Here is a 27,502-nt window from a genome sequence, read left to right on the forward strand (position 1 = left end):
GACACACCAATCACATAGCAGAAAGGCACGCAAGACGAAATGAGACAGCTCTAACTTAGTTGCTACCAAGCCCACGTTCTGCTAGTCCAAAGGCCGAAAAGGTCTCCCGCTGGCATGGAGGCAAAAGCATGTCGATTATGGCTGGCATGCGTAGTTCATTGTGTATGGCCTTTTTTTAGGGACTTGAGCAGTATGGCTTGGTTTGGCCCAAAAGGGCGTGCAAAGGTTCGCGGCATACACTAGACGTGTGAACGTTTGTGGGCCTAGTGCTTTAGTATCGGCCCGTGAAGCAACTTGAACAAGTGCGAGATAAAAAAATAGAAATGTATATCGTGTTGGACATATCCGGAGAGAAAACTTAGCATATAAGCAATGCGAGTTACGACGTATCCATATATGACGTCCGGATTGCAACACGCAATGTACAATCCTTGTAATGCTTGCGTTTGGATATACATTCCCCGAATTAATGCCTGATAATCATTTACGATATTTAGCTATACGTTTTCATTTTCCGCCGGGGCATTTGGATATACATTTTCCCAAATCAATGCCGAATAATTATTCACGATATTTAGCTATAAGTTTTTATTTTCAGCCGGGTAATGACATATCATTTTGTTCTAAAGAAGGAAACTCTAATGTGAAGAGCAGCGAAATGGCATCTAGAAACATGCTTTTCCCCGACATAAAATATAAAAATAAATTGTAATTATAAGTGCCAAAAAATCAAAATGAAACACAAATTGTCAATGTTTGGGTGCTTATATGCTTCTAAATTTTCATAGAGAACATCTTTTGTACGTCTGAGGGCAAAAAAAAACGGAGACTTGGCGAGAGAATAGGACCAACTTGTCAGTGACCCATAGCGAGGAGGGTTCGGGTCCGGCTGCAGATTTCAAACCCTATTTCTTGCTCCGACACAGGCACAAGTTTCTCTTCGCATTTCTTCGCACGATTATTCTTCCGGTAATATATACCTGAGCTCGTCCCAAACAGCGGGTTAGCTTCTCGCGGTTTGGTGCGGCGATACGCGACACGAGAAGAGGCGGCGGCGGCAGAGGCGGCGACGAGGGTTTTTACGCTTGCTCTCCCGCGGTGCGCGCAGCCCGCGGCGGCGGGCGACGACGCGGCAGCGCGTCGCTGTTGGATCGGGAGGGCGAGGGCGCCATGAGGGCCGGCGGCGGCGGCCGAGGCGGCGGGGGCGGGAGGCAGCAGCAGCCTCGCGCGGCGGCGGCCGCGGCGGGGGAGGGGGCGGAGATCCCGCCGGCCTCGAGGAAGCTGGTGCAGGGCCTCAAGGGGATCCTGGCCGACCGCACCGAGGCCGAGATCTACGCCACGCTCCTGGACTGCGGCATGGACCCGGACGTCGCCGTCGAGCGCCTCATCTCGCAAGGTAATAACATGCCGTCGCGTTCGCGCGCACCGGCGTCGCCTTTGCCTTCTCTCCGTCCCCGATTCGAATCGCACGAGTGTACGTTGTGCTTAAGTCAGCGCGCTAGGGTTTGGTTCCGTGCGCCCCGATTGGTTCGGAGCTAGAGTTGCGCGCTGCGCTGCTAATCTGTGCATTGTTTTAGCGATTTTTTGTCATGTCCCCGTGCGTTCGTGACTGCAAATGTGGACTACCGTTGCTATTTAATCCAGTCACGTCTGGTTCATTCTGGAAGGTGTAAACTAGGAGTACGTGACTTGTATTGGTTGGGTTGATTCAGCGTATAATTCATAGCGTTTTGTTAAAAAAGCCAACCACTTTTGTATTTATGGATGTTTGTTTTGGTACAGAAGTGGTGTCAGCAGGTTCAGTTTAGTGTGAACCGTGAAGGTCTTATGTTGCAGAAATGGGATAGTTGTTCCATATATTGACATTTAATATCATTTTCCATGGTTGAGTATGGTGTTGATATATAAAAGGTTGCACCTTGTTTAATAACGTGGAAGCTTGTATTGTTTTACCTTTTTAGATATAGAAATTAATTTTGGCATTTATTATTCTGAGAGTTAATTATGCATTCATTGGAGGTGCATTATCTATTTTATTCAAAGCTACTAGTATATTTGAATGGTTATTTTTGTGTGTTTCAAACTAGTATATGAAGCCATAATTCTTTGTTTTAGCTGAGGAAATCAGCCTGTTTTGTACCACTGAGGATCATATTGCCCTATGCTCATGCACTGTCTAATGTGTATTATTTTTATCACAAACAATTAACTGCTTTATCTAACTCTATTATCATTTTCGTTTCAGACCCTTTTCATGAAGTGAGAAGGAAGCGTAACAACAAAAAGGAGGTTAGTACATGAACCATGGATTTCCTATGCAATTTTAGAGGAAGTTTGTTCCCATCTTTATTCTGTGTGAGTGTTCCGTTTGACATGCGAGTCTATGCCTCTAGGATTAGACCATCTTGTTCTGATAGGGAAACATGGGTTGCTCTCCCTACATGCTGCCTGATAATACTGCACCTGCTTGTTATGCTGACATACTCTTATCACCTACAGGTCAAAGCTCCTCAGGAAGCAAGGTCTCGGCCATTCTATAAATCTACGTATCGGGGATCTAAAGCAGTTTCTGATCGAAGTGGGAGGTCTTACTCTGGTTTGGGAGGTAACATACTAAATTTTTCATCATGATATGATGATGAAATTTGATTCTGCATTTTTTTACTGACACTCATTTTGATTATGTTACAAACTTATCAGCAGACTCAACTGGTAGTGTTAAAGGTACTAGCAAGAAAGAGGCAGGCTTAATTCCTCCAGAAAACTTGTCAGCTTCTGATTCTGTCAAGGCGAGCAATCCTACAGAAACAGTGTCGGCAGCTGGGTATGTAAATAGTTCTTGATTTTGCACAGCGATTGTTTGCCAAACATTGATTATACTATCAATGTTTGTTGCTCCTATTTTTCTTGAAGATGTATTTGGTTATTTTCTTTTGTAATTGTTGATTGTTCATAGTTTCTCCGTTCTTCTGTTTGGCAGTGCAACAACTACAAAATTATGGCTCATCTTCTTCCTATGTGATGTTACCGTGTTAGTATGAAGCAGTAGCTGTTGTCCAACAGCCAATGGCATTTGTTTGCTGATTGTGTGCAGTAGTCTGGATGAATTATTTAGCTACTCATGACGCCTTAGTGATTCAATGATGCCTGGATGCTTGCTGTAACACTTACTTGAAGGCTAATAACAGAAAGAGGTGCTACAGAACATGAGTTAGGATTTTTTGCATACATATACAGTCTAGCAACATATCAAAACTAGGTGTACTATACACTATATTAGGTTGTATAGTACTAGCCTACTAGGTACCCTCACTGGTTACCGGAGAGACCATGTATGTGGCTGTGTAGAAGGCTGATTACCCTGTATAATCGCTCCAAGGTGAGCAACCTGTCAAGGACTGGTTACCTAGTTTCAGTACCTTGCAGCCTAGGAATAAAAGGAATCAGATGATACGACTTGAGGAACTGCGAACTGTTTATGCCTTAGCAGGACCCTGAGGCACCTTAGTTTGATGGTTGGTGATTGGCCATTTGTGCTTACGACTTCTCCTGTCTTCTTGTTTCCTTTATCTTTGAATTGTACATATTGTATTTCTTTTTCTTCATTCTTCAAGTTCTTATGTTTTTTAGCAAAATTATCTATGTACCGCAACCATTACAAACAGGAAAAAAAAATTATGTGCAACTTCTCGTTTGTGGTATATTTACTGTCTGGTGGTAGCTCATGTACATTAGCTTGACGACCTCCTTGGCAGAATTTCTAACTTTTTGTGTGGCTCCATTTTCCAGCAATCTAGCTGATGCGAAGCCTAGCACTTTCCAGCCTCCATCACAAGCGCAACATGGTTGGGGTGGGGTACCAGGACGCCCTTCTATGGCTGATATAGTGAAGATGGGCAGACCTCAAGCTAAATCTGGGAGCAGATCGGCTGGAATTAGTGCTGGTGTGCCAACTGTTGCTGGTTCAGTCGTTTCCAATGCATCAAATCCTATCCCCAAGGACTCTCATAACACAGTTTTGCCATCAGAAGGGGACCATGTCACAGCTAATAAATTACCAAATGGCACTGTTCAGGTCCACTCTGTACCTGCGGATGACTCGTTTGTTGATATATTACCTCCAGGAGAGGGGTCAGATGTGCCAGAATCTTTTGGTGCTGTTTCCACAAACGCAAAGCCAGCAGGATCAATAATTCCAGAAGTCAATGAAGTTGACTTTGGAAATGACGACAATTTTGAGGAAACAAAGGAGATGAGCGCAAGCAATGCCAGTGGCCTAACATCTTCAGGACCACTTTCTGTGTCTGATAAAGATGTACCCTCGAGCAATGACTTGATTGAGAAAAGTGACAACTGTCAGTCTGACAAAGACGCACTTGAGCACCGCCAAGGTAAGTCAAATATATCCTTCACCTCCTATGTGTGCTTATTTTATTTGACCAAATAGGGAGATTTGCAATGCTAGAACATAAGGGAGTTTGCATGCCGTTCTTTCTCCTGTATGTATAAGCGTATGTATAATCCTGAAAACCCTACACCGGTACACTAAGTTTGTTGCCTATTATTTCTGGCAGATACATGTTTCTCTCGTACTATTGTCACACCCCTTTGATCTATCTATTTTGTTGTGCGTAACATGGATAGTAGCAGGGCTCCATTCCTGGCACTAAACCATCTGGTGTCACTGCTACTGCAAATCTTGGAATTAAAATCTTGTTATCTAAGATTGCTATGAAGTATAAATTTGACGTCATCAGATGAAAGCCAACTATTGAAGGAAACATCAAAATATAAAGCCAAAAAAGTATATTTAGAGAAGACTGGAACCACCAGCAAACATGCTTAATCTGAGGGCAAATCTGGTACATCAAATCCTGATTGTTACGTCCTTGCCTGATATTTAAGATCCTGGCCCATGTGACCATTTTTCTGGTGCATGGATCAACACAAGTTGGATAGATATAATAAATAATCCGTGGTTACCTAATTTTTGTTTTCTTACTTCATTCAACTGAAATTGCAATCCTTTGAAGAACTCTGTTCTCATCAGTACTTCCTTCTATCTTAGCATCGACTCCTTGGTTGTAGAGCATGTTTCTTTTCTTCTTTCATATTTTTTGCTCGTATAACTGACAAGAACTTCCTGTTTTTCTAGTCTCTTCTCTTATGAGTTGTACCCTTCTTGATGCAGATTCAAATGATAACATGTCTACCACGTCATATCTATTGGAACATTTGACTATACATGAGGAGAAAAGACCAAAAGCATCTGAAGATAACCCAGCTGTAATAATCCCTGGGCACCTTCAGGTTTCCAATGCCGACTTTGCGGATCTGACATTTGGTAGCTTTGTGTCTGGAACACTTGATGTATCATGCTCAACAGTACCTGCCAATAGTGATGGGGAGGTCACTTCAGTTTCTGAAAACCATTCTAGTGACCAGTCCGATGTCAGGTATGCAACTTATATTTCTTCATTATGTTCTCCCCTTTTGCATGACGTAACTTTTTAGTTCTTGTTTTTCAGAATCCACGAGTATGAAAATAAGGAGGCGGTAATACCTGCAGCTAATGAGTACATTGCTCCTGCAACAAATAGTAACATGGAGAATACTAGTATTAATTCAGTACAGCAGTCTGAAGTGGGGAGAGCTGGTTTAATGGGGGTTACAAATAGCGCTGAATACAATTTGTCACCAACAGATTATGCCACATCAAGTACAGTGCAACCAGATTCTGCCCCGCAGAATTATCTTCAGGAAAATCGTCAAATGCAAAACATTTCTCCCCTCTCTAGCTTCATGGTATATACTGTACTCGTTTCTTATCTTGGTTTGTTCAAAATGACATTGATATGTTGTTGGTTTACATATATAACTGTCCACATTAAAATTCAGAGTGATGGTTTCTGTTTTGGAATATCATATCAACCATTGTTTTTTTTTTCCATTGGTTCATACTTCCTAAATGAATAAATAAACTCATTGACCTGTTAAAGGATAAGGTGCCCTGGTACAAACTGTATTAGTGTCTTCACTTGATAGCAAATGATTCTCAAGTGCAGTGGAAAATCTGGTCTGATTTCCCTTTTTCATTTCAATGAGATATTGTGAACTAATTTAGATTCTATTACTCTGTTTCTGCAGCAAGGAAATATCCCAAATGGCCTACTGCCACCAGCAATGCCACCTTTCCGTGAATTGGATCCAGCATTCTCGCTGCTGCTCACTAACCCTCCATTGGCTACAATGATTCATGGTACACCACCATCGTCCATGAGCAACACAACTGTTTCTACACAGCCACAAGAGGTATTAGTACAGTTCACTCAATAGCTGCACTAGATTTTTGTTTAGAGTATCCATGTGTTATGAATTTTACAATGTATGTTTTATGTAAACTGGTGTGCTTATTATGATAAAAGGGTGAAGTATATTTGTTTGCAGAGGAACTTGGTTGGTTATACAATTTTTGTCTTCGAATAATCAAAAGCATGTCTGGAAGTGGTTGCAACCTGTAACCAGGAATGAACTCTTGCTGGTTTTGGTGCAGCCGTCTTTATTTTTTATCATGTTTGGTCAAATCATATTAAAGTTACATTTGCCTGTTGTTATTTCTTACCCAAAGGCTGCAATTTGCTGTCAACTCTTAGCGGTAGATGTGCTTCCGTTAATTGTTTATTTTTCTTAGTTATTTTCATAACACTCTTCTGACATGTTTCTCTCTTGTAGAATGTTAATCCAGGTGGGTTATCCAATACTCAGCTGACCCACTCCCAGGCTAGCACCAGCATGGCTCCTCTCCCTCACCATCTCGCCCTTCACCCCTATGCTCAAGCCACGCTTCCTCTCGGATACACAAGCATGATGGGTTACCCATCCTTGCCGCAAAGCTATTATCTCCCTCCAGCTGCTTTTCAGCAGCCATACATGAACAGTGGCCTGTTCCACCAAGCAGCGGCGGCGGCGGCGGCGGCAGCAGCTCCCAACTCCAATGTGAAATATCCTATGCCACAGTACAAGAGCAATGTTCCTCTTGCGAGCATGCCACAGCAAGCCTCATTGCTCTCAAACTATGTTGGAGGTTTTGGGACTGCAAACGGCATGCCTGGAAATTACGCGCTGAACCAAAGCAGTGTGCCAGCAAACGCAGCTCCTGGGTTTGATGGAACAATGCCCTCCCAGTACAAAGATGGAAATCACTACATTTCTCTTCAGCAGGTAAGACTTTTCCACACAAGAAGCGGTAAACTAGATAGTTCAATTAGGAAACATGATAACAGATTATAATTTTATTTGACTTGTTTGTTTCTACAGAACGAGAACCCTGCAATGTGGATGCATGGAGCTGGTTCGCGAGGAATGCCGCCTCTTGCTGCCAACACCTTGTACGGCTACCAAGGTCAGCAGGGCCATCAGGGCGGCCTTCGGCAGGGTCAGCTGCCTTCACAGTTTGGTGCTGCACTTGGGCAGTCGCAGCAAGGCCTGGGCCAGGAACACCGGAATCCTAGTGATAGTAATCTAAGTGCAGCTGGTCAGGCTAACCAAATGTGGCCAAATAGCTACTGATTCGGCCCCATCTCAACTCTTATCATGAAGCAAGCGCCAGAGACGACGCCATGCAATGCACCCTAATAGATACAGAGTTGCGTTTTGAGAGGCCCGAGAGATGTATATGTGTTCTACCTGTAGCATTTCTAGGGCCTGTAGCTCAACTTATTTATTATATCCAGATAGAAAAAAAAGACAGTTCTGTTTCTTCTTTCTTCGTTGCTGTTTACAATGATGAGACAATAAACCAGTAATATCTAACAAAGCGGCACCAGTGATTTTCCATGAAGCAATAGTTGAGCTAGCTTTATATAAACTGTGCATAATTTGCATGCTTCGACTTACCGTCTGTTCATGTTTTCATGTCCGTTTACTACTATCACTAGTATGCTGTAGAAACAACCATCACTATCATAATTTGCTCACCTTATTTACTTGTAGCATTTCTAGGGCCCATAGCTCAACTTATTTATCTGTAGGCATTCCCAGGGCCTGTAGCTCAACTAACTTATCCATGTAGAAAAAAGAGTCCTCATTATCTGTAATAATCTCAAAGAGCAGCACCATAACTGCATGCTTCAAACTTATTTTCCCTGGTCTGTGACCATGTTTCCATATCCCTTTACAATACGTTTACGTGATTTGGAAAATCAGCAAAAACAATCACAAGTGATTTGAAAAGGAGGCAAAAAGAGATAGCTCAAAGTGTAGATCATGCCGTACTATCATGCCTAGAGGCAGCATGCAGGAACAAAAGAAGAAGAAAATAACTGAAGATGCCACGTCGTTTCACTTCAATAACTCATGCACTGTAGTTTTTAAATAATGAAAGATTTATTGACCGTGGTCCGGTCGAGCCTCCAAGCATTGCACTTGAGCTTGGGCCTGATCAGCGCCTAGGCAAGTTCAGGCCAGAACCAAGTGTCACGCTGCCCACCTCTATGTCAAAGCACAGTAGAGTGAGCAGTTCCACCGTGGGGATCGATTCCTAAAAATAGAGTGAATTTCAGGATATTGTGACACTTGGAGAACCCAGAACACTTCCAGCCCAATTGTCCAACCTGCCACAACCAACTCCACTCCCCGAAACAATGGTAACAATGGTGCCATGTGTCCATTTTAAGACGCGCTATATAAGTTATTTTACTACCAATACCAAATCATTGCCCTATGGTGACATCAAACGAACGCTATGTACATGCTTCTAACTTGATCTGGCATAGTGATCTAGCATAGTGCTCTTCCCAGGAGCTCGAGGATGATCTCGCCGTGCGCAGGCCAGCCGATGGTGCTCACTTTTGTGTAGTGTTCATGATTTAAAAATAAATGTCTAACTTAGACTAACCACAAGTACAAACTGAAATCAAAATCTAAAAGATATAGGAGCAACATAGAATCAAAGTCTAGAAGATATAAAAGCAACATAGGAGTCTAGTGATTTGACCATATAACGTTACATGGTTGCCGTATGGGCCTGAGCATATCAATTATAGTGTACCAAGGTACCGAGGAAAATTGAAATGAGTGGGGGGGGGGGGCACCCCCTAGGCAAAATTGAACTGGGAGGGCAGCGCCCCCCAGGCATACAGATAGCTCCGCCTATTGATAAGACGAGGCAAGAACTGATACCACAAATAAACATTCCTTCGATGTCAATCATGAAATCACCTAACAAAGGGGACAATTGATTACCATTCAATTTCACAATATCACCACTAATGCAATTAACTAACTTATAAACCAAAATTCAAAAGGCACTTTTAAGCCCAACCAAACAGGGTCTCAGACAACTGGCTAAGACGGAGATATTCACCGTCGAGAATACTCTCTCCAACCCAAAATACTCATGGTTGGCACATGTGCGTGCCGCCTATAAAAATCAAACTTGGACTCCAGAACGCTCGAACCCATCGCTCAAGACGACCACCTGACGGAGTTTGTGCAGCCACAAGTTAACTAAGCCATGCCTGAGGCTGAGGCCCTGTTCATCAAAAATACTCCCTCCGGCCCGAAATACTTGTGGTTGGCACATGTGTGCGCCGCCTATAAAAACCCTCTCCCTGGACTCCAGAAGGCTCACACCCATCGCAACCACCTGACGGAGTTCTAAGCGACATACACCCATCACAGCTCACGCCATGTCAGAAGCCCACCGCCAAGTACTTTGGCACATTGAGTGACATCGATACCAGATGAGGTTCAACGCGATGTTCTGAGCGACATCCTAGAACAGAACGCCGGGGCAGAGTACCTGCTTCGCATGGGCGTCTCCGGCGCCGCGGCTGGCGCCGACCAGGCGGTCTGCCACCTCGCCCCGCTGATCACGTACGATGACATCCTCCCTGAAGTCCTCCGCATAGCCAATGGCGACATGTCGTCGATCCTGTCCGGCAAGCCCATCACCGAGTTCCTCACTAGGTACATAGAACTCGCTCTCGACATATCGGTCCTTCATGCAACTAGCTTGTATATGTTGAAGGGTGACGACGTTACTTTGTGCGTGCATGAAGCTCCGGCACGTCCGGAGGGGAGAGGAAGCTGATGTAAATCAAATAGCATTCCAAGATTGAAATCACCCAAGTAAATCAACTAAAACTATTCTGCGGACGTATCCAATGAAAATCCTTATTTGGTGCAAATTAACTATCATTGTGGGCCACTAGATCAAAAGCACATCACCCAGATGGAAGTTGGAATCCCACCAACCACTTAAACTTAATGATAGGGTTATGTGTAAAAATATGTTAAGTGGCGAATGGGATTTCCACCTTTGATTTGAGCCGAGCATTTTTTTTATCAAATGATCTTCTGTTTTATGACCGGGAATTTATCCAATGAACTAAGAGGTTTGCAAGCTTGCACTAAATAAAGGTTTTTACTGGATACGTCGTCAATTATTTCATTTATCAACACTCCTAAATTTAGATCACATAAGAAAGACGAACATTAAGGCCATTCATAATATCATGAAAGCAAAATCACCTTGTGTTGGACGAGATTTTGTACCATGCTAATGTTATCAAGGTGAAGAAATTAGAATAAATTGCATAAAACCACCTATTCTTCTGGGGCTAAGGTTGGGAAAACCCACTACTGTGAAATTTTATTGCACAAAATCACCGCTTTGGATGTAATACGTTGCACACAGCCCAAACATTCGAATTTAGACGCTTTGCATTTTCCGTTCTTTTTACCCCTCGTCTTATACGAGGGATAGACTTCCGTACCGTATATCCATAAAGCCAGTTCCATTAAGCTAGGCCCAGTAGTCAGACCATTAGGGCCTTGACGTGAAGTTAGTTTCTGTAAAGCTCACGACGTCAGCGAGAAGAGCGGCGGCAATAAACCGATTTGATGTCATATACGTTGCTACCCTTTTCAATCAAGTTGGTGAAACTTAGAAAAATTTGACTTAGGACAAAACTTAGATGTACATTTATTTGTGAACGGAGGAAGTTTCAAGAATTGCGTCTGCCACGAGTGCCGAAACAACAAATGAATATCTCGTTTCTTATATGCTGAGAACTTGGGAAAATCGATCATATCCTATTGCTCTTTTTTTTTTCCTTCCAAACGACCAAACAGAGTATAAACCTGTAGTACGGCTGTACCCTGGCTGCGAACGAGATACTTAAGGAAAAGATGTGCGTTCAAATGGTTTACGTGGCGTAGTTAACTGTCACTCAAAGTTCTTTTTCTGGTTGGTCATTTGGAGAAGGTTCTGAACAACTTGTCTGTGCAAGTTCTGCAATCTGGACTGTTAAGATGCCGACCATCTTCTCATAAACTGCATTAATTGTCGTTCGTATTTCCTTTGGGATCACGTTTACAGGATCCGGATAGCACAGTTTAGATGTCGATCTCGAGTCTGAGTCGGATTCGCTGCTGCTATGTTATAAAGTCCGGTTTGGGAACCCAGTAATTTTGACCCAAATCAGAGATCGCCTAGCCCAGCACAAGAACAAACATGCCGCCGCGGGTCGTCGACGTCTGGGCCGACAACGAGGAGGCGGAGCTGGCCCGCTTGTCAGGCCTCTTCAAGGACTTCCCGGTCGCCGTCGTGGCCACGTACAGAGACCTCCCCGCCCGCCGCCTCTCCCACCCCGGTCACCTCGCCGTCCGTGACGGCGTCTACCACGTCGCCGGGCTGCCACCAGCCAGCAGCAGCAACCTGGAGTACAAGTTCGATTGCCTCCTCGCCAGGACCAAAGGCGTGCGCTTCCTGCAGCTCGTCCTGGCGCTCCTCACCCGCGACGGCGCCGTCGCCCTGGGCCGCGTCTGGCGGTTCCACCTGGCCGCGCCGCGCTCCGGAGACGAAGAGCTCTTCCTGGCCGGGCTGGGCCTGGAGTCCCCGGCCCGCCGCCGCGCCGACCGGGCCCGCCTGGCCTGCGGCGCGGCCCAGGACACGGCCGTCACCTGGGTCACCTGCGATGGCGCCGAGGACGTCTGCAGCCTCCTCGACTGCTTCCTGGACCGCCCACTCGCATGGCGCTCGTCAGGCTGTCCCGGTGCTACTTCCCCCAGCTCTACGACCTCCGGTTCCTCGCGGAGCGGCGGACGCCGGCCGGGGACGACCCGCAGATTCAACCCTTCTGATGAGTTTCTTTCTTCTGTTTCTGTCCCCGTTCCGTTCGATCGCGCGCGCAAATGTATGTAGCCCGTCCCATCTGTTGAGCTTGCATGCTTTTATGGAACTCGGATGGATGAAACCATGTAGTACAAGTTACCCTTTCTAGCTAGATCTTACACAGCGATTGTTAGCCAAATATTGATTATATCATCAATGTTTGTTGCTCCTATTTTTCTTGAAGATGGATTTGGTTATTCTCTTTTGTAATTATTGATTGTTCATAGTAGTTTCTCCCTTCTTCTGTTTGGCAATGCAACTGCTACAAAACTACTACGGAGTACAAAACTTTTTTGTACGGAAATAATGACAGATAAGCAGCACAAGTTGCGAACTGCAAAATAAAAAGCAAGTAAGCAGCTATAGCAGACAAGCAAAATAAAACGTGATTTAATACTCCAGAAGAAGATTAAATCACTGAACTGTACATCATTTGAAGATGACCCCTTTTTCTTTTTTCCCGTTGAACAAATAAACCAATATACAGTAGTAGGACAGCTTGATCGTTGTTACAGCCTGAAGCCGAAACGCAGGAAGAAGAAGCAGAGCCTGGCGAGGACGACGAGCGACTCGAGCACCCACAGCAACTGGAAGACCACCTCCTGGTACACCAGCCGGAGGAGCCCAGCCCGCTGCCACAGCGCCGTCGAGAACGAGTTTCCCCTGAGCGCCGCCCACCGCGGCGATCGCCTGCTCCGGCTCCGGCCGCCGCTCCCGGCCACCGTCGCCATCTTCCTCCGTATCCACTCCCGCTTCCTCCCGCCGGCCATGGCCGCCTGACGCGCTGACGAAGTTTTTCGGCAGGTTCCTCAACTTCCTCTCTTGATCAGAGTTTCTGTTTGGATGGTAATGTCCATGCCCCAGTCTGTCTCCGAGCCTTTTATGCTTGAACAGTTGAGCTCTACGCGGCACTGCTATTGAGCCATCGCCAATTCTTTATGTTTTGGATATGAAGCCCAGCCGAGTAATTGACCTGACTTGTTACTTGTTAGTGCTAATTCATGCGAGTAATGGTCAAGAGTGCTTAAAAGTCTTCCGGGGATCAAGAGCCCAGCAACTTCCTGGGAGGATCGTAGAGTACACAAGCAAGCGCTTTGCCATTGCAGCGCCATTGGACCCAGCTACCCAAGACCAGTTTGTGCTTGGGGGAGTAGGTGTGGCTTGTTCTGATGCTGCTGATGTTTCTGACCGGCAAGTTTTAGGACCATCTTGCCTGATTATTTTACCATGTATGCTTAAATCGTGTTCAGAACACATGTACCAGTCACTGTCATAATTCCCGTGTCATTTACTCTATGGTGTTTGTTAGATTCAGGAACAGTTATTATACTGCTTAAACTCGGGAACGTGTCACGTGCAAAAGGACCAGATCCTGCAAATCTGCTTCTTCTTTTTTGTCATAGCCGCCAGATTATAGGAAAGAAAGGTCAGAGCACTTGCTGTTCTTCCCTCAGACCTCAGGCATGCACTCTTTTTCTGTTGAACCCCCAAAATGACAACTGCTCATGAAATTGCTACAGTAGTTCTTTTTACATCAAGCAATATGGTGTTAGTCTAGTCACGTTCAACGGTATTGAAATTGGTGTTAAGCAAAAAATGTCAGACTTTTGGTTAAAAATTTATACCAAGATTTTTTTTGCTGAACTTTAGAAAAAAGGGTTAGGCTCTCTTTGGATACAAAGTAGTTTCGATTTACACTGCACAGCGAGACGTGGTGGATTGGATGTAATCTTTGACAACTTGGACTACATGAAGAAACCACGTGCGTACGAATCCTCTGAATGGAATAAAAGAGGCTCTAAATCTATGCAAATTCTATGAATAACTATCTAACACCAACACCAAGTATGCACAGGACTTTGGTTTTTACATATGATACTTTTTCGGTCAGGAACGCGCCAACCATGTCACCCAAGCACAATCATTCCACCTAAAACATACACGAAAACCTGCAAACACTAATTTACAACTATAAACACCTGCAACGCTAATTAACTACCAGCCCCTGCCCGGCACCACTGCCACTCTGCTTCTGCCCCTGGCCTCGACGGCGCCTCTGTTTTCACTCTTCAGAATCCGCTTTGATTCGCTTCGTATTCCTCGAAGCGCATCGCTCGCCTTGCGGATCACAAAACCAATTCAGCTCAACTTAATTTACAGGCTGAGATTGAGGCACACCCTGGCGACGATGAAGCACGCCAGCGGCAACAGGGCTGTCATCTTCTTGCCGCCCGGCCCCGGCATCGCCGTGGCGGCGGCGTTGATGCTGCCGCCGTAATCCGGAGGCGACATGGATCCGTAGATCGGAGGGGAGTTTCCGTAGCCCGGGGGAGAGTTGTAGTATCCGCCAGGAGGTCCAGGAGGAGATCCGAAGGTCGGGGTCAAGGGATTCGTCGTGTTGAGAATCGAAGCACCCGTGCTACAAGCCAGAGTTGATTAGGAAATGAAACTAATGTCAGCACGATCGGTTTGCGCAGATCAATTTGCTTTAATTTGATCGAGTTGCTTAGGATTCAAATATACCTCGTCGCCGGGTACTTGCACGACGAAGTGCCTGTTGCAACAATCGGAAAGATTCAGGATTAATAAGCTGAGCTCGTCGAGCGGCAATGGCGGGATTGAAGAAACTAAAGATAATCATTGTTGAGGAAGATGAAATTGCTTACTGGGGTCGGTGGTGGTGAGGATGGCGGAGCCGGCGAAGTCGCAGCTGGTCTGGACGGGGTTCTTCTGGTAGTAGCTGTTGAAGGCGTAAGAGGCGTGGTCGCGGACGGTGTCGGGGATGGCGCAGCCGCCGCCGGGCTGGATCGCCGAGCAGTCGGCGCCGCCCTGGGGCCCGCACGCGTAGTCCAGCGCCACCTGCAGCACCGCCGCGCCCGCGCTCGGGTTCGCCACGCACCAGCTCCCGGCCATGGCCGCCGCGGCCGGGTGCGCCAGCGACGGCACGGCGGCCGGCAGCGGCGTCCCCGCCGGCGTCGCCGTGGGGTAGTTCGTCACCGGGACTGTCACCAGCGGCGTCGTCACGTCCCGCTCCGGCATGTCCTTGACCTCGATCCCTCTCCCTGCAGCTTGAATTAACAGAACTGAAATCAGAGTGATTATACCTACTTGAATCGACGAAATTCAGTTCTTGCTCGAACCAAATCGAGCCAGGCATGCTCTGAAGTCTGATCTTTAAGACGCCATGAATGAATGGAAGAAAACAAAATCGAGCTTTTGTTCGAGAGTTTAAAATCTCTCTGACGGAAAAGCAACCGTTTGTCTGTTGCTATGACTTGGACACGACAGGACACTCTGTAGTCTGTTCGTCAGCTCCAACTACTGACACTCTGCTGCTCGTCAGCTTCAACTACCAACAAAAACCAGCCGAGTTCAGAGACTCACCACCGTGGCAGAAGAGAAACAGAGCGAGGACAGAAGCCAAACACTGGATCGCCCCAAGACCCATCGCGATCCACCAAGCTTTGCACTTCGAGTTCGAGAGAGAAAGAGAAGCAGCTAAGCAAGTGGGAAGTTAGCTAGCTTAGCTGTACTCTGCTGCTGCTGCTGCTGCTGCTGCCTCGCTTACTCGAGTGAAGACTGGTCCTAGTTCGTTGGGTCGAGGAATAGGAGGAAACTTGAGCGGGGAGGCTGAGAAGTACACAGAGCTTTGCAGCATCGCGCGATCGAGATAATGGGCAATAGATTAATGGAAAGATGGTGGGAAAAGGAGGTGAAAGAGAATGTAAAGAAACCGGGGGAATTCTTGGTGTGGTGAATGAGGATGCCTTCATCATGATGGCTTGGCCTACAACTATGATGAGCCCTGGATTTGCCTTCGTTTATTTGTGCAGTTAGGCACACCGGGATTGCAGCGAATATATGTTCTCAGGTTCTTGATTCGTCCCATAGTATTTTATTCTCTTTCTTTCTTCAATTCTTCGTTATAATAGCACACACAGTAGCCGCATTGCTAGAAGAACATGTACGCGTCTCGGCACTTCGGCAGTATCAGCTTTAGCTGGTGCGATCACAATTTGATTCTCTCTGAGCTCAACTGTTCAGTTCACAGAAGATGGCACAAACTCTTGTAATCCAGCCTTCTTCCTCCATCTTTTTTTGTCATTCGAGACGAACAGAAGCAGTATGATTCCATCACACCCTTCCCTGATTGCACGTATACAGAGGTTTTCTAACTGCTCGGGTCATCGAGTAGGTGGTAAAGTTGATCAGTTCAGAATCCATCCCCTCTTTTCACTGTACCCACTCGGGCTAATTGCATTCACGATCGATCATTGGAGCAGAAAAACAAAGTCTGATAGAAATGGAAAGGCCCTGCATGTCACCGAGAACAGAAAAGTTGTGATAGCAAAGTAGCAAACTCCCTGGACGTGATGCTCCATCCATCCATCCAACTATCCAAGATCATGATCAAACCTTTGCATCTGCTTTTGGGTTCTTCTCGAGCAGCTAAGCTACATATATGGATCGAAGAAAAAGCCCAGGGAGAATAGCTTTTTTGTCAACTTTATTTGTTAGTAGATTAGATAATGGGAGAGGCCCGGCGCCTACATACTGGAAGAACGTGCTCGCCGCTCCGGTTTCTGCTGGACGCCCGAGCAGTCAAGCAGGCACGACTGGAACTGGCTGTAGTGCTGCCACGGCTAGGCTTGTGTAAAGGCAGGAATATATAGGCTGCCACTTTGTGATTATGCAGTCACTGGCCATCGTGGAATGCTTCCATGGACTTTCAGGTGCCACGGCTCCGTGTTGTTCAAAAAGTTCTGAGGATACTACAACAGACTCATGATGCTTTCTCTTTTAGCCCATCAGAGTTGGGCCGCCGTGCGTGTGCCACGATCACGGGCCATCCGAATCCGAAAACCAACCGGGTCGGATTTTAGCTAAGTAACATGCATCATGGCTGCAACAACCGGGTCGCATTCGGATGATCCGTCAGTCAGTCAGTCAGTCAGTCAGCGAATGTGGTCCATGGAGCAGTGGACGTGGCGACCGATGGAGGCTCGTCGTCGTCCAGTGAAGCGAGCGAGTGTCCGGGCGGGCCGATCTCGGTCTGGGCCATGGTTGATAGGTAGGTGGGCTTCAAACCCGGGACGCCCCGGGCCACGAGAATTCTCGTGGCGGCCCGGCAGCCCGCGGGGGCAGGGATCGTACTACGTGGACGCCTGATGGCGACCCAGAAGACAGAACGGGTCACTGAACAGGTGGGGCCGCTTCTTTGTTCCGTCGCAGATTGACGAGCCATCTCGAAGCATCGATCCCGGGCCGGCTCATTTGTTTTCCTCCACCAAATCCGCTCCCACGTAATAAGACCAAGAAAAATCCCAACTCCCAAGTCATGATGGCATCAAGTCGTTTTACTAACAACAACGACGACCCCCGTGAATCAAAACCCATGGTGGCAGGCATCTGAAATTGTACGGGACAGCGATCGCTGAGCCGTCTCAAACTACACGATTAAGGGTGCAGTTGAAATAATTAATTATGTGTCACCCTCCTCAGTAAGTACCCTCAGTACACTGTCTTATCAGATATCACACGTACACCCTCCATTTCTTCCCCCAAGAGACAATGCTAGCTGCAAAAAATATCTCTCTACAACCTGTTCGTCCATGATCCAGAAAGTTCCAGGAGTTCGTGGAAAGGAAAATGTAGGACTGGACTGTGATCGAATGAAAAATGACCGATTTAACGGGGCCCCTACAGGCGGGGCCCTCTTCCTGGTTTGGTGGCACATTATGGACCTCGCGAAGTTATTCTTCTCCCAATCGTTATCGGCCACCCTAGCTAATCCTCCATCCATATTAAGGAGTAATAGTAACATCAAGAAGATCCATTTCAATTTGCAGACATAAGCAAGCATTTAACTACGTATTTTTTTTTCTCAAGTTTGTTCAAATATAGACGTATCTATTCTTAAAAAACGTATAGATACATGTAATATTTCGACAATAATTTAAAAACGGAGCGAGTACCAAGCACCAACAATGGCACATCGTACAATAAAAGTGTCAACAACGACTCCCAACTCGACTTCCATCACGATTAATTAGAGGTACTTCCTCCGTTCCATAATTCTTGTCTCAGATTAATTGCTCAAAAATCGATGTATCTATTACTAAAAAAACGTCTAGATATATGTAATATTTCGACAAGAATTATGAAACGGAGTGAATACGATTTATGAGATTATGTCACACCCATTGCTTAATCATTCGTTATCATGAATTTGATACACTAGCCACGTCACACACCTTGACACGTAGATATTACCCGAACTGTCCTTGGTGTGTTATCTGCCTTACATTACCACCGTGGATCCGTCGACGCGTGACGTGGAGTCGATAATTAAGAGCTGTGGTATGCCATTGGTCGCCTCCGCTGGGTGCGTGCTAGGCCGCTCAAAGGAGCGAGGGGAAACAAATGGAAGCGTGTGAGCTCCACCAGAGAGCAGCCCGTCGGATTCAGAGATGGTTTTGTGCTTTCTTGTTTTGTGTTGTGTGTTGTCTCGAGATTATACGTAGTACGGAGTACTTAATTAGTTGGCTGCTATTTATCAAATTTCCAATAAGCTTCACCCAAAGTAACCCATGTATGCTAAGCACAATTTGTGATAGTTAAATGTGTAAGCAGCCCTTAAGCATTGGTGCTTAACCAAAGCATTCATATCACTTCTCGAACACACTAGCTTGGCAGTAGTAGTAGTATCTTTCTTTGTGAGAACCTTTACCAATTTCAATTAACAAACGACCATGTGACTATTCTTTACCAATCCCCAACTCACCAATCCCATCATAGTTTCCTCTCCGGCCGAGAATCTTCTACGTGGGTGAAAACGATCTGTAGAACAAGAATCATTTGAGACCACCATGTATGTATATACTCTTCAACGCAAGCAAGAAAAAAGATCTACAGTGGAGCAGCATTCCCTCTAGCAATGACATCAACACGCTGCTATCATTTGCCATTTGGATCTACTCTCACAACTTCCTTAAACTCGGAGAGCGACCTGTAAACTCGTCTCGCGCCACAATTAGGGGGACGCGGTTATGCCCTTAACCATACTTAACAGCAACCCATAATGATGGCTGATTAATTACACAAGGAGCCCGTGGTATACCTAACACGTGCATGCACACTCATCACGGACAGATAGATATTATTGGCCCCAAACTGCCCTCGTCGTGCTCACGCTGCCGCAGCCACCGTGGAGTCAACGGACGGTCGTCGCTGGCCGGCGGCGGCGAGGAAGGCCTCGCAGATGGGCCGCGCTGGCGCCCCGAGCGCGGCGTCCACGGCGGCGTCGCTCCACCGGTCCCGCATCGCCCGGTTCAGCCGCGCCACGAACCCGCCGCCCCGCCGCTGCTCCTCCAGGTGCTTCACGAGCCGCGCCGAGAACACGCAATGCGTGCGCCGCGTAGCGGCCACGTGCTCCTCTTCCGCCGGAGACGGAGACGAAGAAGACGACGGCAGGCAAGGGACCTCGATGGCGGCGCCGTCGGCCATGGCGGCCAGGTACTCCACCATGGATTCCGTGACATGCGCCGGGGCTGCGCCGCGGCCGTCCCACAGCCACATCCGCGCCACGGCACGCCGCAAAGCCCTGGCCACGGCCGCCCTGACGTCTTCTTCCCCGGCGCCGTAACCGGAGAAGAGGCCGGGGTTCAGCGAAATTACGTAATCAAACTGATCTCCTCCTCCGCGGGCGGCGGCAATGGCGTCCACCGTGGCGTCGGCGGCGCTGAGGTTATGGTCGCCGACGGCGGCGGCCATGAGGCGCACGGTGACGCGCGCGAGGCGGCGGCGCGGGAACGAGGCGTCGGGGAAGAGCTGCTGCTCGACGGCGCGGCTGGCGCGGAGCAGCAGGCGCTCGGCGCGGCCGTTGGAGACGAAGAGCAGGTCGAAGCGCCGGCCCGCAGCGCCGGCGCCGGCGCTGAGGACGTCGATGCGGAAGCCCTTGGAGGCCTCGTGCTGCGCGAACAGAGACACGGCCGCGATGGCGAGCACGGCCAGGTAGCGAGCGGCGATGCTCCCGGCGGAAGGGGAGGACGACGAGGAGCTGGTGGTGGTGATGATGTTGTCATCGTCATCGAAGACGGCGATGGAGCTCGAGGAGGAGCAAGCACCGGTGGAGATGGGGAGGAGGAGTGGGGCTTCCATTGCTGCCCGGAGATCGACCCAAGAGCTAAGCTTGGCAGATGATGGCTGGCAAGCAAGCTAAGCCAGCTAGTTGCTTGCCTTGGTGGAGCTTGTTTTTTAAGCAAGGGGAGCTTGGGATTATTGGCCTGTGCGACAATAATGCGAGTGCCGCGCGCGTTATTTAAAGGCAAATGGGCTTTGAATAATAATTGATTGGGATCTGTTTTGTGTTCGTTTTGTGTTAGTTTGATCTGGGGTCAGGTGTGTTAAAAATCTGGAGAAGAATTGTTTATGTGGGTGTGCTTCCAACTGCCAGTCCATGCCAGAATTCAGGTTCTGTCAATTTTCTCATTTCGCGAAAAAACTTAAGGCAGAAAAGAAGAAGAAAGGTCTTGTTATAAATGTAAACTGGGCTGAAGTAACAGGCGGGCCTGTAGTGTACACCACCAGCACCACAGAAACTACCGGCCATTGCATCATGTACAAACTCAGCCACTAGTCTGACCAGTGACCACTGACCACCTTCGCCTGGTCCTCAGCGTCTCAACGGAGTTCCTGGCAAATGCTGGTCATTCAATCCTCAACCGAAGCTTCGGTCATTACAAAGGTTCCGCGCACATTAGTTTTCTTTTCTTTATGCGGGCGCAAACAAGGCTTGTTTGCATATCATACAGTTAGCATGATTGCCTTACTACTGTATTTCGTATTCAAGGCACCCCAGCCTGTACTCGCAAGAGGATAGCGCCGTCGTGCACGTCCGGTCCTGTCTTCCTATCTGTCTGTTCCTCAACCTACCAGTGGGCACAAAGATGGCCAGGTCGCACGTCACTTTGCGACGCAGTTTGAAGCGGCTCCCGCAACTTGAAGGAGCTGGACCACCAGCGGTTCAGAAGCAAGTATTTGCCGAAATTCGAACTTCAAACTTTGATTGAGATCAAGAAGCAAAGCTTGGAAGAAAGCGTGGGTTTGCATTCATATCTTTTCTTTTCTACAAGAGGAAATCCCTTCCTCGCATGAATGGATCTCTATGAATGGTTACATCACACTGGCAATGCTCGTAGAGAAATTCCCAGCTCTTACATGGTCGTGTGTCAGCCTTCCGGGGGCTGCTGCTACAAACTTCCAGAGAATGCATGGGTTGGCTAACTGTGTACAGTTCTTTTGAGAGGAAGGGAACAAAAAAAAGATCAAAAATTGTACAGGCCATTCAGTTCCCAGCTTATGCAGTTAGGCGTCTTCTTCAGGGAGTGCCTTTTACCTCCAGGTATAAACGGAACTGATGCCAAAACTGAACAGCATCCTACAGGCAAATGTTTCTGAAGAAGCAGCCTTCCACCAACATCATTTACTTGGCAATTCTACATCCATCGAAAATGGAACTGTTTACCTGGAATTACATGAAGTAGGTTACAAATGCACATAGATAAAATAGAGATGCCTTGTGAAAACTATTGAGTAGTGCACCAGGTCTCCAGCTGTTTACCTATACAACAGGAATTTTCAGAAGAATAAGCGAGCAGCAATACAGGCATACAGAGATGGCAATCCCAGCAATAAAATTCTGATACAGGCGATTGTTGTCTCTACTGGGAACAAAGGCATTCTTCAGCACGTTTGTGAGCTCAAATACCCGGTATGATAGCTGCAGTATTAAGGAAGAAATGAGTATAACTGAGTATTCTGTGAAACGAAATGCACCTGAGATTGGAAAACTTACAAAAAGATAGATTGTTGTAGTAAGCATGAAGTTGAGCATCGGATAATCTGGTATGAAAGAGAGAAGCCATTTTGGCTGCCCGTTTGGTATGCTAGACCTGTAGAAAAAAGAAAAGGCATTGAAACAGGCTTCAACATCTATAAAACAAAATTCCAATGTGAAGCAAAGAAAAAGAATTGAAACAAGCACATGACACAATAAACATAGTCCAATCGAGAAATCTTCACTCCCCCTAGCTTCATGAATTCTAATATCTTCAAAGTTAGAGAAGATGGTTTTAATATGTGGATGGTGGAATAGTATTTGGGAAAGCAAGAAACTTTCTTTTGGCAGCTCAGACATTACGTGTTACATTAAGTAGGGATAGAAACTCAGCTGGGATAGTTGCCATTATGTCTAGTATTTGGTGGAAATCTCATCCAGAGCCACAGAATATAAGTATAAACTAATGATTGGATATAAAGCTGGGATAGCAACAGCTGGACATCTACTCAAGCATACCAATGGATGGCTACATAAAAAAGGTCAAGTCTCATAGACAGAGTTGGATGGACTACTCATTTCGTTACAGTCCTGACTGTATTTTCTTTACATGTTATAGGACACTTGTCGCTCGACTACTGAACTGAAATGGAAGTACACCAAGTAATTAAAAAACTAACATATGCTGAAATAACTCAGTTATACCTGAGCCAAATGTGGATCTGAGAAATATAAGTCTCGAGTGTGACCTTGCCAAGCCAACTATATCAAAAAAAAAGGAGATCAGGGTCTTAGTAATGTGGAAAGAATATGAAAGGAAGGCAAATGCCTGAACAGTCATGTGAGGTTCTACAAATTTAGATGCTTACGCGAAAAGAGCTAACGATGCGCCCCTCAACTGTTGGGTGCAATTGCGTAGGCAAATATATGCGCTGTGCATAAGAAACAAGATAAGGTGTCAATTGCATGAAACACATTTCTTCCACATGCCATATTGATTATGATATCATGTTTTTTTAATACGTACGTGATAGGAATCCATGACGTGTAGGGGTGGTACTTGTTGTACGTGATTTTGTCTAGCTTGTAGATATATTCATACCATAGATAAGCAGCCTACAAGAACAGAAGTCCTAGTTAGTACAGCATTTCAAGTTAGCACATCGCTGTTGGCTAGTTGGTAGACCAACCAAGCTAGCTGAAATAAATAGCAAATCAGTGCATTTGTATGAGATGGTCATGAGACTTACCATGACCGAAAGGGTCACAATGGTACCCTTGATCGACAATCTAACTTTGGTCTCAGATTCTTCCAGTTTCTCCATCCATCTTTCCACCTGTTTAGTATTGAAGGTTATATGCTGCATTAATATAAGGTAAACAAAAGGAACAAATACAGGAAATCATGATGTCTCGTGATTACTATTCATATAAGGAGAGACCCAAGGGGAGAAGTGTACGGAAAGAACTTTGAATATCTCCAAATCATGTAATGTATGCATAATAAAAAGGAGGGAAATGCATATCCACATCTGAAAAGCTTACGTTAGGGTGGAAGTAAGCATAAATCATTCCGATAATCCATATGTATCGATCAAGGCCAGATCGAAAATGCCACTCATGCAATAAGGGCAAGTTTGACTTAGAAGGCTCTGGATCTTTATAGCCTACATTGGACAGAAAAACAATGATATAAAGACCAGATCCATGAATGAGAATAACAACTCCACAGAAGAAGAAAAAGAATAACTCACCGAGCAGAAACGTAAAAGGGGCCCACAAAATTTCAAAGACCCCAGGAATCTCCCATATCAAAATGACACTCAAGAAGCAGCAAGCAATCTTAATAGCCATGACTGATGGCACCTCATTATACTTGTTAAACAGACCAAGTGATCCGTACACCATAAGCGTAAATAGGGTATGCATGGGGCAGATATAGTACAGCATAAAATCATTGTCAAGGACAATGCAACAGAAGGCAACAAAGAAATTTAGCCTCCACATCATCTGCATTAAAAGTATATTTGTTGGTCATTACTGTTCAAAAGATGATGAAAATAAATCAAGGAGAGTCAAATTTATCATACGCAGAAGAGATAAAGGTTGAGACAGACTGTGCACCTGAGCAAATCTGGCAATGCTAAAATCTTTCTTGATATAGTAGTACGAGAAGTTCCCAAATCCAGTCATCCAAACATAGCAAGCAATGAACACACGAATTGCATTGTATATTTCAAAGGCAGCGAAATAGTGGTACATCAGAAACAAAACCTGGAAAGGCAGCTTGAATAATTAGAAGATACTTACAACCAGAATACAACTATACAAAACTTGAAAGACCAACAGCAAAAAGAATGGTGCAGCAATAATTGTATATTTCTGTGGTATAAATTTATTGTAACGTGCACGGAGAAAAGCTATTGCAAGAGCAGTTTGGATATAGCGTAGCAGACGGTACCTCATGGATAATAGAGGCCAAACACTCTTCATATTTAATGCATAATTAAAAAACTACTCATTAGCTTGCTTTTCGTGTACTCTTGCAACGTAAGAGAAATAGACTACAGAGTAAGGCAAAAATGAGTGTGCTATTTACATAACGCATGGCAGAAACTTCACTGAATGAACATAAAAGACATGCTTACGGGTTTTCATGTAGCAAACTCAAAGGATCAATGGCAGATAAGTGAAGTGAAAATGACATTACACCCAGAGTCTATCGATATCTACAAGCATACATTTGAGTACATTCACATTCACAAAAAGAACTGAAGAGGAGAAGTGAAATCACTAACCTGCATCCACCCTTTCCATTCCTCAGTTTGGTGGCGATTAAGATAGAGTATGGACTTTCCAGAAAATGCAGATTTTTCCTGGTGCTTCTTAAGTGAAGTAAGAGCCGATGCTATGATGAGAAGAATGTACAGAAACAGGAACAAATCGCGGTTGTAGTTCTGTGAACAACAAAAAAAAAGGATAAAGATTACCATACAAGCAACAGAGAAACATGGACATGAGCTTGCATGAATTAATTGCTGAGAGATCAATGAGGAAATAAGTCATAGTAGTAGATCACAAAACCAGAAGTAACAAGGACTGTAAGCAGAGATGCGGAAAATCTTGGTATTACCAATCGATGCCTGCTACAGTTTATATCTACGTATGATACATCATTCTAAATGCCTACAGTAAGAAATGGGAGCAACATAATTACCTTCTTGCTTTCTGGAAATATGTTTGTCCGGTCACAAATGTAAAAGTACACCAGAACAACGCCAAATTCGGCCCTGCAAGATGGTTAGTGGACATGTAAGTGTCAACAGATAGTCTCTTAGCCACAAAATCTAGAGTGATGCAATTGATCCGGCAGGGTCTTACATGGCTCTCAGTACAGCACGGTTTTCAAGCAGAAAGGACTCGTCCATTGTTATAAACCTGCAAAACAGAACCACGTCATGACATAAATAATCGTCACTTGCATGTGTAATGAACTTATAATCCTAAATTGAGTATCGTTATTGTTTACTCAAATGTACCGTATTAAATTTGCTTTGGTAGACATATTCCGGAACTTTACAGATGGTGATTTCAACTGGCCTCCTTCAATTAATATAGCCTTCTCATCTTCCTTCGTAGTTTCATTCTCCAATGTAGCATCTGAGTGACTGCAGATGACAGTAATGGATTAATAGGGAAAAGTAAGGCTATTAGTTGTTTCAACTTGTTAACAAAAAAGCTGCTGCAATCTGCCATACGTAGACATGAAAACTCATGTAATAGGGTTGAATTATTCAAAGCAGGCAAGAAGCAGTATGCAGCTTGCAGTGAATATACTGCATATTTTACAATAGTTACTCAGATCTAAGTTCATAATGCCAACTAGAGTACTAGACCTAGAGATTCTACAAAGAAATCTTACACTTTCCCGTGTGACAAAGATTTCCGGTATTCCAGGATCTCGGCATAGGTCCATGCAATGAGGACTGGGAAAAGGCCAAGCAGAAATGAGACCTGCAAGAAAGGAAAGCACCGTGTTACATAAGTCCACGCCAGCATCAACTAGTTACCTTGGCTAGCAATTACTTCACCCAAACAAAAGCATAAAACGAGGAAAAAACAACTCGGCGTTATTTTGGTTTTGAGGATGCAAGTTGCACTCAAGCTCGAAGCCAGCCCCTCAGAACTTTTGGTCTATACATTCTTGCTACATCCCAGCACGATGGATTTGGCATGGTGGCTTGTTTGCTCTGATGGTTTTCACCAGAGAACATCAGAAAACGCATCATGGATTGCATTTTCCAAAATCAGAACTCAATTCTACAGTTTGTTTTCCAAACATTTCGGTAAATTTTCTTACATCATATTCATACGTGATCAAGCTGAAACACTAGTGGTAGTTATGAACAGAGATTGTACATATAGACGCGGAATTCAGGAAAAGATCAAATCGATCCCACTGAAAACCTTAACTGCACCAGAAGACAGTTTCTGCTTCGATCACATATGTCACGTGAGACTAAACTGCACGTCCGGGGCAAAGGGGGAGCAGAAATGCCCACCAAACTCGTTAGGTAGGGGGGGCTGGTGGTGACAGGCACGGAGAATTCAATTCTTCATCGAGTCCCTGGAGTTCTGCTGCCTTAAACCATGGCATTAAACTCGCAATCCGAGTTGGTCAGCATCAGCACCACAGCCACTCCGCTACTCTTCCGAACCGCACGAACTCTGCTAAGTATTCCTCACCGAATTTGCTCAGCAGGAAACCGCAAGCTGGTCCTAGTGCTTACACGACCCGGAATTCAGAAAACCAACCAGCTGAACTCGTAGATTGATTTCACCCTCGGCAAGCAAGCAAACCCAAACGAAACGAAGTTTGACAAGCTAGGCAGCAGAGAAGCGAATTAAGCAGCGGGGGATCCTCGCGCGCGCGCGGTTTGACAAGCGAATGAAGCTGCGGGGATCCTGACGAACCTGGCCGGGCGTGACGGGGCCGAAGACCTCCATCGATCTCCCCGGGTCGGCCGAGATCCCGATCCACGCGCACCAGATCCACCAGAAGAAGAGCCGCGCGCTCGTGGATCAGCAGACCATGGGAGGGACGAAGAGGGGGAAGCGCGTGTGTGCGTACGGGTGGGTGGGTGGGGAGGAGCGTGATGGGGATAGGTCGGTCGAGAGGATTTATATATATATATCTCAGGAAAGGCGGGAGGGAGGGAGGTGGAGGAGGAGATCTGAAGCAAGCGCGGGGGGCGGTGGCTGGTCGCGGTCGGGCCGGACGGGGAAGGGAAATGACGGAGGAAGAAGAAGAAGCGCTGCCGCCTGCCGTTGGTTGGTTGGTCGACGGTGGGTGGTTTGCGTTTGGTGGTGCCTCCTACTACCCTTTTTTTTCTTTTTTTTTGAACAATACTACCCTTTTTTCTTTCTTTGACGTTTAGTTTGGTTTTTGTTTTGGGCCCTGTCGCCTACTCGTGCTTAATCGTTTT

The 27,502-nt window shown here is 45.9% G+C and overlaps 4 protein-coding genes across 6 annotated transcripts; 1 reads left to right on the forward strand and 3 right to left on the reverse strand.

Moving 5' to 3' along the window:
• Positions 1-961: 961 nt before the first annotated feature.
• Positions 962-7,855, forward strand: LOC100825596. Of its 2 annotated transcripts, none has more exons than XM_010232679.3 (10): positions 962-1,396; positions 2,246-2,289; positions 2,500-2,605; positions 2,701-2,824; positions 3,790-4,391; positions 5,192-5,456; positions 5,529-5,805; positions 6,148-6,312; positions 6,733-7,221; positions 7,318-7,855. In XM_010232679.3, the coding sequence occupies exons 1-10, from the start codon at positions 1,171-1,173 to the stop codon at positions 7,567-7,569; spliced, it is 2,550 nt and encodes an 849-aa protein (XP_010230981.2). In that variant the 5' UTR covers positions 962-1,170; the 3' UTR covers positions 7,570-7,855. The 2 variants fall into 2 exon arrangements, with proteins under 2 accessions (XP_010230981.2, XP_003567822.2); XM_003567774.4 differs by having other exon boundaries at positions 2,704-2,824.
• A 5,992-nt stretch (positions 7,856-13,847) lies between these two features.
• Positions 13,848-16,082, reverse strand: LOC100834785 (PLASMODESMATA CALLOSE-BINDING PROTEIN 2). 2 transcript variants are annotated; one of them, XM_014898785.2, is made up of 4 exons: positions 15,563-16,082; positions 14,845-15,240; positions 14,702-14,732; positions 13,848-14,597 (listed from the first exon to the last, which is right to left on the reverse strand). In XM_014898785.2, exons 1-4 carry the CDS (start codon positions 15,624-15,626, stop codon positions 14,333-14,335), a joined length of 756 nt encoding a protein of 251 aa, XP_014754271.1. In that variant the 5' UTR covers positions 15,627-16,082; the 3' UTR covers positions 13,848-14,332. The 2 variants fall into 2 exon arrangements, with proteins under 2 accessions (XP_014754271.1, XP_010230983.1); XM_010232681.3 differs by having other exon boundaries at positions 14,845-15,246; positions 15,563-16,075.
• A 2,941-nt stretch (positions 16,083-19,023) lies between these two features.
• LOC100835090 lies at positions 19,024-21,108 on the reverse strand. Its single transcript, XM_003565800.4, has one exon. The coding sequence runs from the start codon at positions 20,336-20,338 to the stop codon at positions 19,367-19,369; it is 972 nt and encodes a 323-aa protein (XP_003565848.1). The 5' UTR covers positions 20,339-21,108; the 3' UTR covers positions 19,024-19,366.
• Positions 21,109-21,265: 157 nt separating this feature from the next.
• On the reverse strand, positions 21,266-27,292 carry LOC100825910 (protein REDUCED WALL ACETYLATION 4). The gene is made up of 16 exons (XM_003567775.4): positions 26,991-27,292; positions 25,939-26,030; positions 25,556-25,684; positions 25,398-25,454; positions 25,234-25,306; positions 24,815-24,973; positions 24,141-24,290; positions 23,771-24,026; positions 23,562-23,683; positions 23,267-23,353; positions 23,044-23,132; positions 22,886-22,948; positions 22,722-22,778; positions 22,035-22,131; positions 21,801-21,959; positions 21,266-21,704 (listed from the first exon to the last, which is right to left on the reverse strand). Exons 1-15 carry the CDS (start codon positions 27,021-27,023, stop codon positions 21,801-21,803), a joined length of 1,623 nt encoding a protein of 540 aa, XP_003567823.1. The 5' UTR covers positions 27,024-27,292; the 3' UTR covers positions 21,266-21,704.
• Positions 27,293-27,502: the final 210 nt, after the last annotated feature.

The sequence above is a fragment of the Brachypodium distachyon genome, chromosome 2, assembly GCF_000005505.3.
Source record: "Brachypodium distachyon strain Bd21 chromosome 2, Brachypodium_distachyon_v3.0, whole genome shotgun sequence".
Classification (NCBI taxonomy): domain Eukaryota; kingdom Viridiplantae; phylum Streptophyta; class Magnoliopsida; order Poales; family Poaceae; genus Brachypodium; species Brachypodium distachyon.